The following is a 20390-nucleotide window of genomic DNA, read 5'->3' as shown; positions in this document are numbered from 1 at the left end:
TGATAATAACATAAATTTCTTCTCTTCCCAGTAAAAGGAAAACAGGGAAGAGGGCACCACAACACATAATTTCTGTGACTAAATATTTCTGTGGCCTCGCTCAACAGCTTTTGCTTGGGGAAAAATATACATGATTTGGCAGCTGTGAGTTAACTATGCATAAATCCAAAATGTAGAAATATTTTGAAACAAACATTTTGCTTAGCCTGAATCTGGTAGAATGAAAATTTACAAGAACATCCTAAATAAAGATAATTTTTACTGTGAGGCTCGCTATGGGTGTTTTTCATTTCTACACCTCGGGTTTTGACCTTTCTTCTCATCTTCCAAATTCTTTGCCTGTTTGTTCAGCCCTGTTTCTTGCTATCGGTTCCCCTGATTCCTCCTACTCCAATAATGTCTTCACTTTTCCCAGGACAACAAGGGTCCAGCATTAGCCTCGAGTTTCTTTCAAACACAGTTCCCATAGGATAACAACTTCATTCCAGTTGTCTTTATATTGCCTTTTTTTTTAGACTGTGAGCACTTCTGGACAAGTATTTGCTTTTGGGGTAACCAATGCAAAAATACTGTAGCCCAAAAACACTGTAGCCCTAAAGTCAGACAAAATCTCTCTCTCCTAGGACACATCCTCTTTGCTCTCACGGCACTCTGGAAATCCCCCTTTGCAAGCCCTTTTCAAAATGTGTTTCCAGGCAGCCTGGCCATCAGCCTGGGTAATTATCGAGTCAGCTGAGCAGTTGCTTGAGTGCAGACTTTTTCCTGACAGTGCTGGAGCCCTGACAGGAATGCTACCAGGGGTGCTGAGCCTTCAGGACATTGCTCTTCACAGCTGCCTGCACAGGAAACAGATTTTAAATATCTCCATCCTTCTCACACCGCTCCTTCTGTTCAGACTTGGCCTTATACTCTTCTCCCCCCCAGTGTGGGTATCTGCTATTGTTCTTATGCAGCCTGTTTGCTACTGGAAATGAATAACTGCTGTCACCACAGGCTTTCCACTGAGTGTGTTAGCATAGCCAGGTTGTAACACAAAGTCTCCAGCTTTGCTGCCGCCCATAGAAAAAAGACGTGATCTGCAGATTAATTGAGAACAACTAGGCTGAAGTTTATCCTACCTCTTGCTGTCAAATGCCCCTCAGAGTAGAGGGCCAGAAACAAAGAGCTGTCGTCTCTTCTGTCCCACGATCTTCCCTTTAGAGGCTGTCAGCTACACTGCTCTGGCCATTTATAAATACAGAATAGGAGTAGGACCAGCTCATAAACAAGGATTTTAAAATATCCTTAGGAAACCTCTTTAGGGTTCCTATATAGATCAAAGAATAATAGCCATGCAAGAATTACATGGAGCACATCCTGATCTGACTGCTAGGGGAATCACCCTCCTCCCTGAAACTCAGCCAGATGCTGAAAGCTAGTGTGTAAATATCCTCCCTTGGTGACACAGATCACATACGACAAGCTTCTACAAGGGTACAAATTAGTGTCTTCTTCAAAACTGCACTGCTTTTGGAAAGTCTTTTCTAATTTCCTCATCTGCATATCCTAGACCTCTGACTGAAGCCTAGTATCCCCTGTGACTAAAAACACAAACCAAGAGGCAGTGCTTTTGCTAAGCACATATCTTAAGACTAGGTCACATCCCTTTAAGGATGGGAAATCAAGTAATACATCATAAAATTAGTTTTCTGGAAGTCTCCTTCTTATGACTAGCTTTATTTATGTTGAGTAAAGATTTTGTTTTTTTCATTTAAGAAGAAGGTGCATTTATGAGTTTTTCAGTTAAGAAAGACATAAGAGCATTGGGAAGGAGATATGGTGTCAGAGCAACCAACAGCCTCATTTGAAAAAGTATGTGCCTGTAGGAGTAAGCATAAGGCTCACTTAACCATGAAACTACAGAGAGAGGTAAAGCACCTCAGTTTTACAGATTTACACTCCTGGTGTAAATGCTCTTCCTTCTCTCCACATCACTAGGATGAGTAAATATTTACATCTAAGAATAAGAACCATTAAATAAATATAAAGATAAAAAGGTCAGAGAAACTTAGTTTTGCCAGAAGATTCACACACTTCTCCTGCACAAAGGTCCAACCACTGTCTCAAATGGACTAGACTGTAGCACCCATCAAAAGAACAGATGGAAAACCAGAGGGGGTTTACCCAAATTCCAACCCAAAGCTGACAATCCAAGTTTTCTAACAGAAGTATTATTCATGTCACAGGGAGTATTTGATGGACTCAGTGAGCAGAATGAAGCTATAACTCTTTAAACTACTTCAATAACTAGCGGTCACAAAGTGGAAATATTAAGTGATAATCTCAATTTAAACATGCAAAAGTAAAGTAATGTTTTCTTGGGCAATTACTCCATAACCTCCTACACAGAAGAATTCTGTTCATACCTAAAAATTAGAAGCTCATATAGCCACATCAGTTAGCATAAGCTGATGAGGCAAACCAGAGGCTTTGCATGCATGTTTAAAGTATGTCAGAAAAAACTGTCACATTTGAAGAAAAGTGCATGCAGTAATGGAATTAGGGTAAACTTCTGTTGTCTTTGTAGTTCTCCAGCTGTTAAATCATAGCATCAAAAGACAGCAGAAAGTACTGATGGGCACTGGAACACTGTTGGTCTCAACTGGCAAAAACCTTATGGGGACTATGAGCAGGTAAAGACTGCGACCACAGAGGACAACGATCACCCTTTTTTCAGTTCCAGATTACAGAGACAAACACGGATCAGACCTTTTAGATGGCTGTTCATACCTCTACATATGAAATGTCACTACTGAAAACACCTTCATGCTATTTCCCCATTAATGCACTTTGGCAGTTTCCAAAACTTAGTCAAGATATAGGTGGAGTGAATCACAGATGGCTTTCATTTTCTTTATAAAAAGAAAATATTGCTAGTGCAACCCCCAGCAATAGTATGAGAGCCCTTTTTGAAACTGATGACATTAGTTGTGTTAAAATACAGTACAAACTAGTCAAAGGTCAACCTTTGAGAAACCAAAGAGCAAGGAAAAATTCTGTAAGCTCTTATTGTATTACTGGAACAGACTTTTTCTTTGCTTTTGCCTCACCTGTTTGTGGGTGGGTTGATGAAGCACTAGTCCATGAGGCGTCTTCAAACTGAACCCAAGCACTGATGGATGATGACAGATCAGTGCTAGGACACACACGGTTACCAAGCACAGCAGAATCCACCTTGGTTTGGTCAGCTGCCTCTTCCAGCTGTGTGCAGAAAAGGTCTTTAAATTCTCCATCTGCATTTTGGTTCTCTTCTGGGGAGGTGTCTGAGGAATTAAAACATTTCTCCAGAGGCTCCTCAGTGCTACCTAAAATAGAGATGACACAGAAAGATTGGCAGGACTCACCATTACTTCACCGTTTTTTATTGAAATATCAAAATTTGCCATTAACTGTAGAAAGTTCTCCTTTACCTAGTGCAGTTTTTAGATTAACACTGCACACAGTTTTGCACTTGATTATAATGGGTGACATTTCCTCCGTAGTCAGTTAGTTGCTGCCTTGAATTTCGAAGGACAGATCCAAAATCTGTTATAGATCTACATTAGATCACATTAGGAGAGTAATTTACCTTTTTGACCCAAATTCTCCTATTACATAGGGGTAGCAGGAGATAATTCAACCTCTGCACATACTGCTTCCACTTAGAAGCCAAGCTCTACGACGCTAGATATATGATAGTAGTTGGTCCAATTCAAACAAAGTCTCACCGGTTTCAAAGAAAATCAGACAGCTTACCTCGTGGGCTAACAGGGAGGATCAGCTCATCATTGAAGGACACCCACTCAGACTGGTGGGAGGCAATGACACTAGTCACAGAAGTCATATTCGCAGCAGGCTCCTCATCTTCACTCGGGGATTATAAGGAGGAGGAAGCACAATGGGAGAGGCACAGTGAAGATGAGCCAATGGAGGGAAACACCTCCTTTGCTCTTTCTTTTCAAGTGCTGTTAAGATAAGAAAGAAGTAAATTACCTCTTCTAGAAAATTAAATGGGAGAAACTAGTGTCACCATTTTTTATAATACAGAATGCTAAACTAATGTATGTACCACAGGCACAGTACTGTCAAAGTACTACCACATTTGAGACAAGAATGTCACCTGTGTGGCTAGAGGAGGGTTACACTTGAGCAACTCTTGATTTAAAGCAAACATCCTCATGTTAAAGCAGCCCATCACCGAAACCAATGCTTTATTCCTTTCTCAAAGAGCCATGCCTCTCATAAACCCAGCAAGAGCAGTAATGAGGAGATTCTCCCAGGTATAGCAAATTTTGATTATGATGTAACTTAATCCCCACTTCAAGATGTCAACATGTCAACATGTCCTTACTCATCGTGGTACTTACAATATCTGATCCCTCTCAAGAGCAAGAAATAAGCTTCATGTTTCATTATCAGTAACATGTATGTAGCTGGCTCTGGAATCAGGATGAGTTGCCAATGACTGTTATCATGGTCTTGGTATAGAGAGATGCCCTCTCAGCTAGCTGCACTGTCAACTCTGCTGCTTGACTGGAACTTCACATTTTAATTAAAAAAAAAAATCTTAGTTCTTGTCTGGAGTTAAGTATGATTTTTCTGTAGCCCAGCAAATGTTTTCACAGATGTGGCAACTTAATTTAGTATGCCCTGCAATGGTATGTACCCCACACAGATGTGAGAATCTGCAAGATGGAAGGGAACATTGCAAAGAGCTCTGGTTGTTGGCTAGTAATTGGGAGAGTCAGGTCCAGGGAAAGAAATTCTCTCTGACAAGCACCCATGACCACCTCAGATTTGCAAACCACTTCAAAACTCTCAGAGGACACCTCCTAGGAAAGTATTCGAATTCTGTCCCCAATTAACTCAAGCATTGAAGCTCTTGTTGCCATGGTATTCAAGTACTTGAAAATACGGAAACTCAGCCTCGGCTTTTTTAAAGAGCCTTAAAGCAGCATCTCTTGTCCTGCTGTCTTTCTCCTAACTAAAGGGTTTTTCAGGGTGAAACTTCATGTTAGTGTACAAAAACAGATACTTCACTGACACTTCTCTTTACCCTACATTAATAACATTTAGGTCCAAAAAGCAGACTGATATTTAAATGCATTCAATCTTTAAGCATTTTCTGAAGGAAACAGATCATTAAATGGCTTCCAATACGATTATTCTCCTCAGGGTCACAGTCATTTGTCTGCTGAAGGCAGGTCAGCAGTCAAGAATGAGCTGAAAACTTCAAAAGTTTGGAAGTCACAAACCTGCCTGACACCTAGAAAGAATTCATCAATCCATGTTCATTGTCTGAAGACGAATCTTTTCAAGCAGAATTGAACACAAAATGTAGTTTCCTGCAACCACAAAAAAGGATTCCTAGAAACAATCTTGATGGTTAAGTGCAATTTGCCATAAGACTGACCCCCTCACGATAGACTTTCCTACGGCCCCCTGACCAGCCACCCTGCATATTTTTCCCTTGTTACACAACCAATTCCGCTCTGTGGCAGGAACAGTGGCACTTGAGCCCTAACCCTGTTTCCTCCACTCCTATGGGCAGGACACCTGTCCTCAAGCATTGTGGGCAGGTACATTTGCCTGCCACACACAATATCCATTTTGAGTGCTGTTAATAAAAACTACAGAGCTAAACATAGAGGCGAGTTAAGAGAAAAAAATAATCAGATGTTTAGGGTTACTTGGACATCATATGAGGGAAGGAGAGGATGAGCTCGGCATCTCGTTTTCCTTGTGTGACCAACCAAACTGTTTGTTTTGGGGTTTGTTTAAATATCTGTAACTAAATCTTTTCCCAGACAACTGGATACTGACCTCTCCTTTCTCTCGGAAAAGTCCTGAAAGAAGAATGAAGTGGCAGGAAATGAAAAAAGGAAACAGTTTATCTTGTCCTTGATGCACAGAGACTGCAGTAGAACTCTTTTTATTTTTCAAGGGGAAAAAAGCTATGAAAGAAGGCAAGAAAATGGTCTGTTTCAGCTGTGCATGTATGTAGGAGAATTATGCCACTATTTTAAGATGGATTTCCTCTAGTACCCTACTATCCTGTGACAAGGGTAGTTCTTAAAATCCACTTAATACCAGACAGCAAAATTAGCACTTTAAAATGGATAGTGAGCACTATGAGCCCAGAAAAGCATGAGAATACTGTGCATTGCAGGCTATACAACTTTGCCATGACTGGAATTTTCTACAGACTTCTAAGGCTGGTAAATAAAAGAGGTTATGTTGACTTATCAGGGTTGTTGCACCCTTTAGACAAGCCACCTGAAAGAAAGGAAAGGCAGTATGAGTAGCTAATAGCTTCAAAGATGTTCAGAATAGAGGCATTTTGAGGATGCTATGTTAGGATTAAAAAAAATATGAAAAAAATACAATTTTGCATTCTCTCAACATTCACAAAAAAAACCCCAATCCCACCCCTTAAACTCAATGGCTGTACAGAATTATGAATCATGTACAGATAACTCCTGTGCAGACCATGTGGAAAAAATACAACTTCATCCACAAATGATTTTTCAGACCTCTTCACTCTCCAAAGTCCTCCTTTAGAGAAAGACTTAAGCCAACCCCACAGTGAACCAAGGAGCCTCAGCTGGCACAATACCACTGTCACTGTGCTTTCAGTTAACACAATGATGCTGCAGTTTGCAGAACTTCTACAAAAGTCCATGTCTCCAGAGGAACCATTTGACACTGTAGATAAACCTGAATCCTCTCTGTAGCAAAGCAATCAGCACCCATTATTTAAAAACTGCAGCGCATACTCTCCAAGTGAATTTTGGAGTGTTTCTTCCTGTCTTTCAGATTTCTCAAAGATCTATGAGATGTTTGTAAGAGAAATGAATTTTATTTGTAGAGACATGAATTTTGGAGCCTACAAGGACTAACAGAACAAATAAATCCTTTAAACTCCAAGTGAGCTACAGTTAAAGCAAAAGTTTATTCAGCACAGCCCCAAAAAAAGCAGATGGTAACACATCTCCTGGAACAAGATATTACCAGGCCAGGTCAGCATTATCTCTCTCTACATGAATGGGATTTGTATGAGACTGTTACTTCCAGATTTGTGTTATTATGTGCATTAAGCTTTTGGTGCTGAACTGGTTAAAAAAAAGAGTAAACTAGTCATCAGATTTTTGGCAAAAAAATTGCAAATCAGAAGTCTGCTACTATTACACAGTAAATACAAGGTAAAGCAGATGTTACACCTCCTGACCGCAATGATTCTTACCATCAATTCCAATGCAGTGATTTGACCATGAGGCAAAAAAATTCTCTAAGTGGTTGAAATTTCTGCTTCAGGTGTCCCTTTTTCATATTACAGCTTCACAATGGTACATGGAAATCTAAATGACAAGTAGGTGACAGTTATTTCCAGTTCTCCAAAGGGTAGAGATCACAGAGCTGGAACAAAACTTGCCTCTCTAGTCCTTCTAGTCTTTTGATCAACCACATTACATAACCCCTTTTTAAAACTGATGAAGGTTCATTCTAAAATGGCAAAACTACTTCGATAACTCATTTCAAAACTATGTAAATTCAGTTTATTGCCATTCCTTCTTGTGACATGATTACCCATTTGCCCTTTTGTACAACTCTACTCTAGCGACTCCTCTGGGCAGATGGAGCTCGTCAGCCCTGTAAGGCCATCCATCCAAGAGAAGGTCACTCTAAACAAACCTACGTCCTGAGGGCCTCACTGCCACTGCCTGAGCTTCGCTCGGCCCCGGCAGATGAACCTCAGGATTAAAGGGTGGGCTCAGTTCAGCGCACGCTGTGTCTCACCTAAAAAATACACTGTGGAAGCTTGAAGGGTAATGACCTTTCCCAAATCTTCGTTCGCAAAGACTGGCCACGATGACTCTAGCGACAGAATCTTCTCTTTTTAACTTTTTAAGTCAAAAACATTTATTTGAGAAAGACATAATTATGCTGTGCCAGAAGTCTTACATGCAGCACCTTGTACAATGAGCCCTCACTTTAGGTGGCACCTTTACACACTACCTGAGTAGAAACACCAACAGCAGTAATGGTTCATGGCACTACTGAGGTGTAGAAGTATCAGAAGTATTTGTAATGGAATTTAGAAATATTTGTAATTGAATGCTGGTTTTGTAAACATACCATTTAAAGTATTTAATTCCTCATGTGTTTGGACAGCAAACTCAAACACTGTTTCTCAGCAGATTTCAACTCTGCTTAAAAGAAACAGTTTACCACAGTTAATAATTTTAAGTACTAAGGATCATTTTTCCAATTGCTCCAAGTTTCATCCATATGATGCACACTGCAGTAGGCTTTCTAACCACCATCCAGAGATACTAGGTTACAGTTACATGGAAAAACAGAAGGAGAAAAAAATTATAATAAAAAAATTGATGATTAAATCCACTTGTTGATTTGTTTGGTTTTTTTCCCAAATGTAGTATCAATAGCAAGTTTGTGCTAAATGTATAGACTCCCTAAATATATTGCCTAAAATGGCAGCACCACTGAAAAAAATCCTGTAATCCATACAGTGATACTGTTTTTTCTTGCTCATATTTTCCCTTACAGTTCCAGGAACTGAAACATTAACTGGTTACTGTAATTTGGCTGTTGTAGGAGACCATGGAAGGGAAAACAACTAGACAAGTTGTCAAATTCCACATAGCAGAAAAGGAAACTAATGCCAAAGGGACATTAAAAAAGGAAAGACTCTGACCATGTCTTTTTGTTGTAACAATCAAGCTTCACTACCACCAGGAAAGGCTCAAGGAAAAATAAGTAATTTTATCTTGATCACGTGTTTGGCAAACCTGTATAGACAAAACAATTCTGGTAGCATGAACTGAGGAATGATTGCTGCATTGGGCAAATTTCCAAGTGAGAGAGAGCTCATGGCTCTTCCTTTTAACTTGGCCTGCAACAAGCACTGACCATCAGCACATCGTGATCTGAATAACAAACAAACTCCAAATTGGAACTAAGTTCTTAAGCTTCAAAAGAAAGTCTCAAGTACTTAAAGGTGCCACAGCATAAACAAAACTCAGAGATAAACAACAAGAAAAAAACCAAACAACTAAGCTTGAGAAACCCAATGAAGTAAAGGAACTGAATTTGGCTATTTTTTTTTACTGAAATAAACCACTGTACCAGCCTCTGCCTAAATGCCTGAAGTAAGATTACCTTATGAAGATGATGACAGAAATAAAGTCATATTTGGTTGATTATTGTATTCCTAATATTAGCAATATTTTCTCCATGAATACAGCTCCCTCAGCTTATAAATTGCCCTGAGAAAATCTCTGGTAAAACTCAGTTTTAGATCTTACACTAGTTTTACTTACTCTGATTCATACATGTTATTGCATAAGCTCCATGACTTCAGATGTAGCTTAAGAATCTCAGTCACTACCTAGTGCATGTAACGCTTACATGAAAACTTTCAATGTAAAATGAAGAACCAGGGCTCAAAGGGAGTTAAATGGATATGCCTTGTGAAACTCCTGCAGCCTTTCTGGAGGAAAGGATAGCTTTGCCTATTATGGATTACATCTAAGTGAATGGTGACAAGAGCCTTGACAGTACTCTGTCCACACAGCCTGGGCAAATGCACTTTGTGCCATACAAGGTAGGTCATTACCACTGTCTCTTGGCCATTTTAGACAGAGATGGAGGGAGACAGAGTGTGGTACTGAAGATGACTAGAGCCATCTGGCACATTGAATGACAGAAAAGCAGACTGGGGGCCTCCCTGAGCACAGGACCCAGTGCAGACACACTAATTAATGACCATACTCAATTATTCCAATAGATATGAAAGGATCTGCCTAAATCCGCACTGCAAGTCAGCGGCAGAAGTAGTGTTAAATCCGAGGTGACCTACAATGCCCTTATTTTCTGCAAGCCACAAGAATACAACCACCACACATAAAACCATAACCCACAGACACACATCCCAGCTTTGCTGGAAGCTCACATTTCAGTGATAGTAAGAGAAGAGAGTCTGTAGGAGATGCACTGCTAAGAAAGTCATAAGCATCTCCCTCAGGAATATCTGCGTCAAGGCTAATAGCTGAAAGGTCAACAGCTGCTGTTTTCTCTACACCAAAATTTATCTGCCACAGAAGCTCCTCTCTTTTCCATTGGAAAAAGCACTTCAGATGCTCTCCTGCAGGCAATACTAGCATATTTAGGCAGTTCAGGAGGCAATAATGTTTCTCCTTCTGCCAAGGCCATGCCTTAGAAATATTTTATGAGTTCTGGATGGCTCATAAGGAGAGACAGAGATTCAAAACCTGATACTCGTAGAAAACTGTACAACCTCCTTCTCTATTACTTGTACTCCTAAAAACTTGAGAAATATAAAAAGACACTGTAGAAGAGCAGCAATAAAAAAAGAATAGGATTTATTTTTATTTTTATTTTCTTTTACAATTAGAAGTAGTATATAGCAGGCAGAAAACAAGGAAGAATTCCAGTTGAAACGTTGGAAAAGCTGTTCTACATTTCAGGACTTTCAATACAGCTCCCTGTGGGTACATGATGCATTCAAAGTGTAATTGAAGCCTCCAGTCATGTAATTGCATGGAAACTTGAAGGATAACTTCCCAAACTGCCAGCCTTTCAACTCAAACTAGAATCTGAGGTAAAAAATCAGTCAAATGCTTCTGTTACCATATAGAGTAATAATGTGTTAAAAGTAGACTGGGACAAGATCACAGGGAAGAGCCAATGTGCCAACTTGTTTAGCAGAACATTTTCATCTCTAAAATCTGGGATTTTTTTTCCTCAGTGAGTATCGTACAAAAAGGAGAAAACCCACTAATTTAAGGGGTTTCTTCCCAAAGGCTAGACTAATTCAGATCAGATTTTACTTTGTTCAACAAAATTCCATTGGTAATAACAGTAGGCAACAAAAAGTGTAAATGCAGTAAGGGAGGAGAGGTTGCTAACATTCCCTCAGAAGAGGGCAGGTACATGGTCCTTACCACTCTTCCTTGTTTTCTCAAGGCCTTCACAGGGCGGAACTCCAAAGCAGCACCCTGATCCCAGACTTCCACATCTGCCCATTATATGTGTCACAGATTTTTCTTTGCTTCAGGACAGTGAATTTGCAGTAGTCACAACTATTGCACAACACAGTGCTAGAACAACCACCGTTCCAATTCATAGTATGTGGAGGGAACTGGGTTTAAAAACTGATTTCTTCTTTCAAACCTAAAAAAGTGCATCATACAAGGAACATGTTTTTCAAAGAGAATTCCCACTGAGCAACCTGGTTTGCACATCTTGATATTAATGCTTTCATATATTCTTGTTTAAATTGTGCACAGACAAGCTAGCCAGATGTATTCCATTTACCAAACCCTCCAAAAGCTACTGTACTTTACTTGCCATTGTGATGATTATCAAAGTGTGCTTTTTAAGTTATCTCACTTATGCAAAAAGCATAATGTTCTACAATTAATCACCCTTGAACCAACTACGTCATTGCAGCCTGACATCACTGAAGACAGCCATCAAGAAGCGAACACAGACCAAAAAATCCTATCTACCTGTCCTTCTCCTAAAGTGGGACTAATGACAAAAGAAACAGGGAAGCGAGTAAGTGATCATAAGTTTACTGGAATATTGTGCTGGATGGTAAACAGTCTTCTAGCAAACACACATTGTGAGTTGTACAAAGTGCCATCCTGTTCTGACACATAATGGCATTCCATCACTGCCTATATGCATTGCAAAAAATTACTGCTTTTCAAGTATTCACTGTACAACCCAAAAACTGATCCTGCTTCCATTTTGTAAAAGGAGAGCCCGCAGAATTCTTCCTGTGCTTCAGGTTTCAATTGCACAAACGAAATCAGGGCTTTATTTTCTGAATTACAACTAAGTTAATGCTAGAAGCTGGGTGAAAACATCTTCACTGAAAACGGTGGGTATAATTATTTGCCATCAATCAGTATCAGTTAAACTGATTTTACTAAGAAAGCTAGGGAAAGAATGAAAGAAAGCTGGGGAAAGCAAGCAAGCAAGTAAGAAGCCAAGCCCTCAAACACTAGCCATATTCAAGACAAGTGACAAACTGAATCTTGCAGACAGAGATGTTCACTGTAGGCTGTATGCCTACAGAGAGGATGACCATTGATCTAGCTGAGCTGTGAGTATGCACAGAACAGGAGAACAGATTCAGAGCAAGAGAAAAACACAGAATTCAACTGTGAAAGCATCAAGAAGACAAGGACTATTGAGGAAGTGATGCAGCCCTGAATGAAAACAGAGTTTGCTTGTGCTGAATTTTGGCTGGAAAGGGAGCTTATGAACGCTGAGCAAGGAAGTCATCTTCTGTTCAAGCCTTCTGTGTATTTCCATATAGCTAACACCTATTTATATATAAATAATTTATATATAACTGTACTTCTATATAACATATTTTATAACTTCTAATCTGTATCAGCAGAACCCTTCCAATGAGGAGAGTTTAAAAAGGGATTTTCATCATAAATGAGATCCTTTTTGATTGTTACAGATAAAGGCAACATTAAAACAAGAAGTTGTCTTCCACTTTAAGGAAGACCTGATTGATTATTAAATGCCAGATAAAAAACAGTACTCTGGAAGAGGTATCACAGGGAACAAGTTTCCTCTGGCAGAAAATTCTTTTGATGATCCAACTGGTCTTTCCTCATTTCCAGTGTCTGAAGAGTCAACTGAAATTACGCAACTTAGTGTGATGCCAGGACACTGCAGCCCTTCAGGGCAACCCACAAATATCACATTTGTTGTCACTCTCTATTTTAGACACCCTAAATATAGGTCCATTAGACTTGATGGTGCTGTTCGTTTAGCATGGCTACTGCTGTTTTGAGAGAATGAAAAACAACTGTAGAAAAAAAAAAGCTTGTGCAAAGAGTGAATTTAAAGGTACCCAGTATTTTATATAATATTACCAAAAATATATCTGAATGAGAAACAAACTTCATGACAAGTCAAATTCATACATAGTATAAAATAGTACATTTGCAATGGTATTGTCTAACGCATTTGTGTCATTTGTGCCCAATTGTATTTGTTTAATTATCAAAACATAAGAATGCATGATACACTACCATGATGTGGAACAGAGGGTATGAGAAAATGCTTCATTTTTTGTTGCTCGATTTTGGTTTTATTGAGGTTTTGGTTTGGTTCATTTTTACTAACAGACACTAATAAGTGGTACTCTATGGTACTACCCCTATGCCAGTGCCTGTGAGACAGTAGGCAACCATGTACATTCCAGAAAAGAAATTCCAAGATGCTTTGCCATCTATCTAGATGAGACCATGCGAGTGATGCAGAGGTATGTGGTGAGAGGCGGCCCTCTGTTGCATATGGAGGCAGCAAATCACTCATATTTTATTACAGTGGGTATTTTGCTGAGGAAGCTAAAAGGGGAGCCTCTGATATTAACAGCAGCAAGAAGGACCAGTTGCATCTCATGCTCAAGGGTATAAAATAATTAATACCAACATTATTGCATGGCTTCCATGAGATGCTCATATTTTAGTCTGACACAAATGCCCAGTTACAAAGCATTCAGGGTGTTAAAAAATGTGTAGTATTATACATTAAAATTCATATGAGCCAGCTCCCACAGAGCGGGACAATGGCTGAATCACTCAATGAATGGAAGTAATGCAGTCGAGTCACCCCATCTCCCCACCCAGTTGTAAGTAACCATGGTTACTCTGCTCCTCAACCCACAATATGTCTCAGTAGCACAGCATTATGGCATGTGGGAATACCAGTTCGCGGCAGTGCTAATGCAGTCTCACAGCTCTCTTGTCAGCTCTGGGGAAGCTGAATCCAGGTAACCTTTTGCAAAGTCTGCCATCCCCAATGGACAAACTTTGGAAGTGGCATGCAGACAAGCAGATTTTTAAATATCTGAGGTATTTAGTTCCCTCTTTCATAAAGACACAGGCCCACAAAGGGATTGGGACTCTCTGGTACCAAGACTCACTGCGTCAGCGTTGTAAATTTGACACCAGCATAATTCACACAGACACAAACAAAAGTATGTTACAAACTACCAAAAATTAGCAGAATTAGAAGAACTTCAGTATTTTCCAAGACAAACTTCCTGAAAAGAAGGAATTACCAGTTGAAAGCTAGTGCCTGTTTCAGTGTCACTGAAGAGCTAATGCAGCTGTTCGGAGCTGCAGCTCCCAAAAGTCTGTGGCCACCCTCAACCAGCCTTAGCTCCAAGCACAGTCACATCAATAGCCTGGATTGAATACAGGGAGACTGCAATTTTTTCAGGGAAAAAATGAATGTTGGTGCCAAACTCTGAGTCCACATGTAGTGGGGTAAACTAACACAGCTGCCTTCATTCAGAGAGACATGGGTAATTCAATTGCAGACGTCAGAGATGTGTTATTTAGGAGAGGAAAGCCCAGATCTGCCCAATCTATTCTACCTCAGTTTTACCCCCTTCAGTGACATTTGAGATTCTGGCAGTGAATAGCCCCCAAAAAATCTATGCACCTATCAGCCTAGACCTTATTCCACATGCTAAACCTTATAATTTAGGATGAATTTAGGAACATGCACCTGATGTTTCTACCATGTATAATTTTTATATATAGGATATAATTTTTATCCAGGCAAATATTTGAACTGTGGTGAACTGGAAACAACACAGCAAGGATCAGAAAGGAGCATTTCTGTTGGCAGGTTTCTGTCCTCAGGAGCAGCTAGCAATTAAACACCAACTAATCATTAAACTTCATAGGCCAAATTCTTCCCTAACAGCTATTCCACTGAAACTGTTTATTAGAAAATAAACTGGCCTTGTGCTGTGGAGCTTGACCAGCTCTAGTTTCAGTTATGCAGCTACTTTTTCTCTTCAAAAACGCTCAGTAGAGTTTTTTCCCCACATTTCTATCACCCACACAACCACAAAACCACCATGAAGTTCTGCAAATGGTACCTTCTGTTCACAAGAGGCCCCTGATTCAGATAGCAAAATTACTGTATCATATACCCACCCTCATTTTCAAGAGTAAATTAAAAGATAATTCTTTCATTTCATTTCACTTCACAGCTGGCAAACCCAAGAGCCCACAGAGAGAATTAGTTTCTATAAATACTCATGTCTTTAAATGCCAACTAAAACTTGGCCTGAAAGAGCATAATTAATCAAGAAACACAGCTCAGCAAAAAGACATCCTTATTGTCCAGCTCACCAGCCAGGTCTGCTGCCCTTGGACCAGGAGCTCCACTTTGAATCTCAGCTCTGGAGCACACTGCCTGCCCTTTTAATATTAGGACAGTTTTGTACTCCTAGAACACCTTTGTAGGATGCTGAAGCATACCAGTCAGTTCTGTCCTCTGTTTCAAGCAGAAGGAATTGTGTAGAGACATTTAGTTCAGTTACCTCAGTAAAGCAAGACGAATCACACCTCACTTAACTCCAGACACCCAGTTAGACATCTGAGAGAGTCACCTGATGCTCTGTTTATAGTCAACAGAAGGAACACAGCACCTCCAGAGGATCCTTCGCCTGATCTATTTTCGAATAAGGTGAATCCCCCCTAATAAGACTGTGGCAACTAGCTTAGCCTTGCAAGTCTTTTTCACATCTAAGGGTATAAGCTTCAAGAAAATCTTACACATATTTCTAGACATTTCACTGCAGGGGACTGATAGACCTTAATATATCACTGCTGAGAAAATACTGTCAACATTTTAGGAAACATGTCCTGTCAAAAAAGTATCTATTGACGGATTTTTGGGATGGATGAGGGCCAAAAGCTCTGTAATTTTATTGTTCCCTTTCAGAAACTGGCTCTATAGAACTGATGTATAAGAAACCTATACACTTCAGTAACCTCCTTCCTTTGAGAGTATTTTTTATTAAATAAAAGACTGTTTGTTTCTATCGTTACCTAATGGACACATGGTCCTGGCATTGATGTCTTCTCTTAACTTTTTTGTCATTATGTTGTGATGTTTATTCTTTCCCTTGTATTTTTTTTCTGTCCATATATACTAAGAATTATATTACATAAAACTGATTGACAAGCTGGTCAACAGGCTATATCCTAAGTTTACACTAATAAACAGAGTAAAACCTTACCAGTAGGAGCAGAGTAGTAGAGTGAAATACTTGGCATTAAGGGTACAGCTTTCACACTACTTTTTTGTGGCTTTTACTTCCAATTATCTCCAAATCCTGTAGACTGAATTTGCATTAGCACTTGGAGTACATTAAACGAGCTCCTCAAGTCCTTTTGACTCAGATTTATCCCAAACAAAATCAGTTTATAGGCTCTGAGATGCAAACTGAAGTGCAGTAAATGCAGGTGATCAAGATATTAATTTTAAAAGTGCAATCCTGCTCTAAGTAATGCATTCATGTATTTACATCCAAAGTTTTTTCAGAATGGAAGAGCATCTTGGAACCCTGATGCATGTCCCCTGGTATTTCTATAGGACTGTGTTTTTTCAATCTTAATCTCTGAAATTTTACTCCCCTTTAAGCTTTGGGGAAAAAAAAGCTACATTCCACCCTGTTCACCTTATCTGCACATTTAAAAGACAGCGAAAATTGATCACAGAAGTCAATAGGGGACACATAATCCCTATCTGGGAAGCAATCTTACCAATACAGACACCTTTAGATGGATTTCTGGCCCTGTTTAAGGTGTTGGAAAAACTTTCACCACCTACTAGGAGCAAAGATTTAATCCCTAAAGTTTCCAGATGTATGAGCTGAGCTGTAAGGCTTCTAGTTTCCTAGGACTCAAGTTCATGTGGTCATAATTACAGCCATAGTCCCAAAGACAACACATGCTCATACCCAACACATACAAAGACAGGCATTTCTTCCTTGAGGTTAATCATTTGTGAAGTTATTACTTCCATTTTCCTTTAAGAAAACATGCAGCATATTAGACTCCAAAGAAAATGTATTAAGAAATCTGAGGACAAAATAATTTGGCTTTGCCATTGAGTATTTCATCAATTTTTTTTTTTGGTAATAAAACTAACAGTTCAGACAAATTGCCCAAGAATTGCCTGCTAAAGGTTCTCCTTTCCTAGCTGACTGCAGATTGACCTTAAGTGACTATCTTAGATAAACCCAACTTCTGGACGGCCAAGATTATGTTAGATTATGCAGCACCCCATGAATCCTTATAGTTCTATAGCTCATTTCCTCATGCTCTTTTTAGTTTTCCAGCTTTCAAAGAGAAGGCTAACATTGTTGCAAAGACAGCCTTTAATAGGACTTTTCAACAACTCAAAACTGATCTTATTAGTTTATTGGGAAAGATCCCGACAGGTGTTTTGTAAAAAGCCTCAGTGCAATACCTGGGTTAAAAGCTGCAAGAAGAAAGGCTACTACCACAGTCCAAGTGTCAGAGCAGGGGAATCCATGACTTATCACTGATGCCACCTTGGAAACCATCTCACTGACTGGAAAAGTCACGACTTTTACAATAGGGGCAACAGAAACCCCGCACACCAAAACATCTTGAGAGGTTTATAACACATATAGATACCATTTCTCATCTCTATTTGCTGATGCCAGACTTGAGAGAGCTGAAAATGAAGAACTCTACAAACATGATGTATTTAGCCCACTCAAAATATGGTTTTAACCCCCACACAGTCTGAGTTTCTCAAGCAGGGAATGGTACCAGCTGCTAGTTCTTAACAAGATAGCTGGCAAGGCAGCACAAACAAGGACTCCAGATGGGGGGTTGCCACTGCTAAGATGTAGCTTTTTACCTTGTGTCCCTTGGACTGTAATCTAAACCAACCACACCACACCAAGTATTAATTATGCCACTGATGTAGTGATGGATTCAAGGAACTTGAGTTAAGGAAAGATCTGCAGTTAGAGACAAAGGTATGCTCTTAAATTCTTAATGATAATTAAGGATACAAATCATAAGAGAGTACAGCTAATCAGAACTGATGTACAGTGCTACATGGGAGAGAAAAAAAATCTGACCCCTTTCTTTTACTGGAAAGTTTAATGGTTATGCTCCTGATGGCACTGCTATTTTAAAAATAATTTAAAAGCCACAACTATAAAAGAGAAGAGATCACTAAATTTGCCAGCTATATTCCTATATCTAAAGAAAACTGTATGTTAGATCTGCTAGGGAGTTACTGCTACTTGCTTTGTACTTGAGAGCTTTACAGGAATATAAAGAAAAGCTTTTAAGGGTATACAGAAAAGGTCAAAGATTTACCTGACAAAAGCACAATGTAGCAAATTAAATGTAATTTCATAGCAAACACTGCTTTATGTTATAATCAATCAAAGCTGAAAATTCTTGGAGAAGAGAGAACCTAGCCATTAGGAAACTAAGTATTTAGGAAAGTCAGATGTGTTGAATAAACCTGCATAATACATCTCACAGAGATGGGGGAAACTGCTCTTCAAGCTTTTTTGCCATAACACAAACTTGATTAACATAAACCTGTTTATCTGGACGATGTTAAGGCAAAGTCCAGATCTCGCCTGTCTGTGTAACACAAAGTATGTTTCTGGCATCTTGGCAGAGAAAAGAGAAAACGAAATCAGTCACATGCCAGAATTGGCAAACACGAACATTTTGCAAGCAACCTGTAGTTTGAAATTTACTTGCCCAGACTAGTGAGTTTGCAAAATGCACGTTTCACAGAAGACAAGAATGATTCACTGCCAATTCACAAGTAAAAAAATGCCAATGCTTGCCAATTTTTTTGCCTTGACAATTCTAAAAGTGCCCTAAAACCAATACTATGAAGTTATCCTAAGGATATTTCCCAGCGAAAGGCGCAACTAAAGTATGAGAAGACATGAGCTGCAAAGTATTGTCTCATCTAGTTAAGCACTAGGGCATTTTTTAAACTTTTTTCTCTCTGACAAACTGAAGTCTCAGAAGGGAGTAAGCCATGGGGGAAAAAAATCAGAGAAGCTGATTCTGATTACAGCCAATTAATCAACAAAATACTTAACAAAAACCAACAGAAAAAAAAAGTGGAGCTGCAGTAGAGAAAAAACATTTAACACATGAATTACACAAAAGTGCAGGGAAGGGGCTGTCTGGTCCCACATCAACACAAAAACTCTCTTTGCGTGGAAATATGTAATTTGAGCTTTTTCAGTGGGTCATTTACATAGCATATTCAAACGTGACAGCAGAAAAATGAGCGAGCGATTTTTCTCTGCCTTGCAATATCTTAACCGCAGGAAAAAACATTTCAGTAGCAGCACAATTTAGTACAATTTAGTAGACCCAAGCAAAGAAAAATCCAAAACATGAGTAATTACACAGAGCAGCTGAGGGGTAGGTGGATACAAGCAGCTTCCCCAGGCTGCAGCTGATGATCGTTAACCCTCCCGCGGCCGAGGAGCAGCGACCCGCTCGCACCGGCACAGCCGCCCATCGCCGACAGGAGCCCTCGCCGGGGGCTGCAAGGCTGCGCGGCACCGACAGCCTGCGCGGTGACCTGCCCTGAGGGAGGGACGGTGTGAGGACCGAGGGGAACAGGTTGAAACTCGGTCCCGACGGTCGCGGCTGGAAGCGGCGCCACGAGCCCCGACCGGGGAAGGGGCTGGGGTGCCTTGGGGATCCACGGTTCCCTTACGGTGCACAGCCGAGGGCGGCCCCGCTCCGCGACCGTGGGACCGAGGGGGAGGCAGCAGCGGCCCCAGCTCCGCCAGCGGAGGCGGGCCACCTGCCTTCGCTTTAGGTCTCATCGGCTCCCGTTTCTGACGTCCCCCTCTGGCCCCTCCGTCGGCGCTGCCCGCCAGCCCCGAGCCGCACTGCCCCTGCTCCTGCCCCTGCCCCTGCTCCTGCCCCTGCCCCTGCCGTCGGAAGGCACCGCACAAGGCGCGTCTCCCCCTCCCCGCGGTGCCGGACGGGCGGCCCGGGGCTCGCAGCTCCCCCCGCTCCCCGCGCACCTACCGGCAGGCGCGGTGCTCCCACGGCGCGCTCGGCGGCGGCGGCGGCGGCGGCGCAGCCCCGGCCCGGCCCGGCCCGCCCCGCGGGGCAGCGCGGCCGCCGCCATTGGACGCTCCCCGGGGCCGCGGCGACGCATTGGCCGGGCCGCCCCCCGGTGCCGCCCCCGCCCCCGGCCCGGCCCGGCCCTCACACAGGTGGCGGCCGAGCGCCGGCACGGGCGGGTGTTCCCGCAATCGATCCCTTCGGTTGTTCTCGGGGCCCCGTTTTAAATGCGATTCGACGTCAACGGACTTTGCCGTCTCCTCCAGGAGACGGGCAGAAAAATATCAATGTGCAAATAAAAAAAATATAATGCAAACAAATCCTTCTGCTCCGGGGTCATTCAAAGGGCGTGCTTAAATACAGCACTATTTGTTTGTAACTGGTGAT

At 41.0% G+C, this 20390-nt stretch overlaps 1 protein-coding gene across 4 annotated transcripts in view; it reads right to left on the bottom strand.

Annotated features, from left to right (window-relative positions):
- The window catches only part of STON2 (stonin 2), a 72876-nt gene extending 52863 nt beyond the window's left edge, over positions 1 to 20013 (bottom strand). The window contains exons 1-3 of one of the 4 annotated variants that reach the window (XR_007907603.1): positions 19328 to 19860; positions 3775 to 3983; positions 3090 to 3344 (exon numbers count right to left, since the gene is read on the bottom strand). Coding sequence is in view for 3 of the 4 variants with exons in the window: in XM_051806723.1 (XP_051662683.1) it covers positions 3090 to 3344; positions 3775 to 3862 (343 nt within the window). In the remaining variant the exon portion in view is untranslated. Of the gene's footprint in view, positions 1 to 3089; positions 3345 to 3774; positions 3984 to 15433; positions 15453 to 19327; positions 19861 to 19964 lie in introns of those variants that run through there. The other 3 variants (XM_051806723.1, XM_051806722.1, XM_051806724.1) reach the window with 3 other exon arrangements.
- Positions 20014 to 20390: the final 377 nt, after the last annotated feature.

The sequence above is a fragment of the Manacus candei genome, unplaced genomic scaffold, assembly GCF_025592945.1.
Source record: "Manacus candei isolate 608988 ecotype Guabito, Panama unplaced genomic scaffold, ASM2559294v1 h1tg000067l, whole genome shotgun sequence".
Lineage (NCBI taxonomy): Eukaryota > Metazoa > Chordata > Aves > Passeriformes > Pipridae > Manacus > Manacus candei.
Note: the sequence above shows the minus strand (reverse complement) of the source record. Positions and strands in the feature narration are given on the sequence as shown.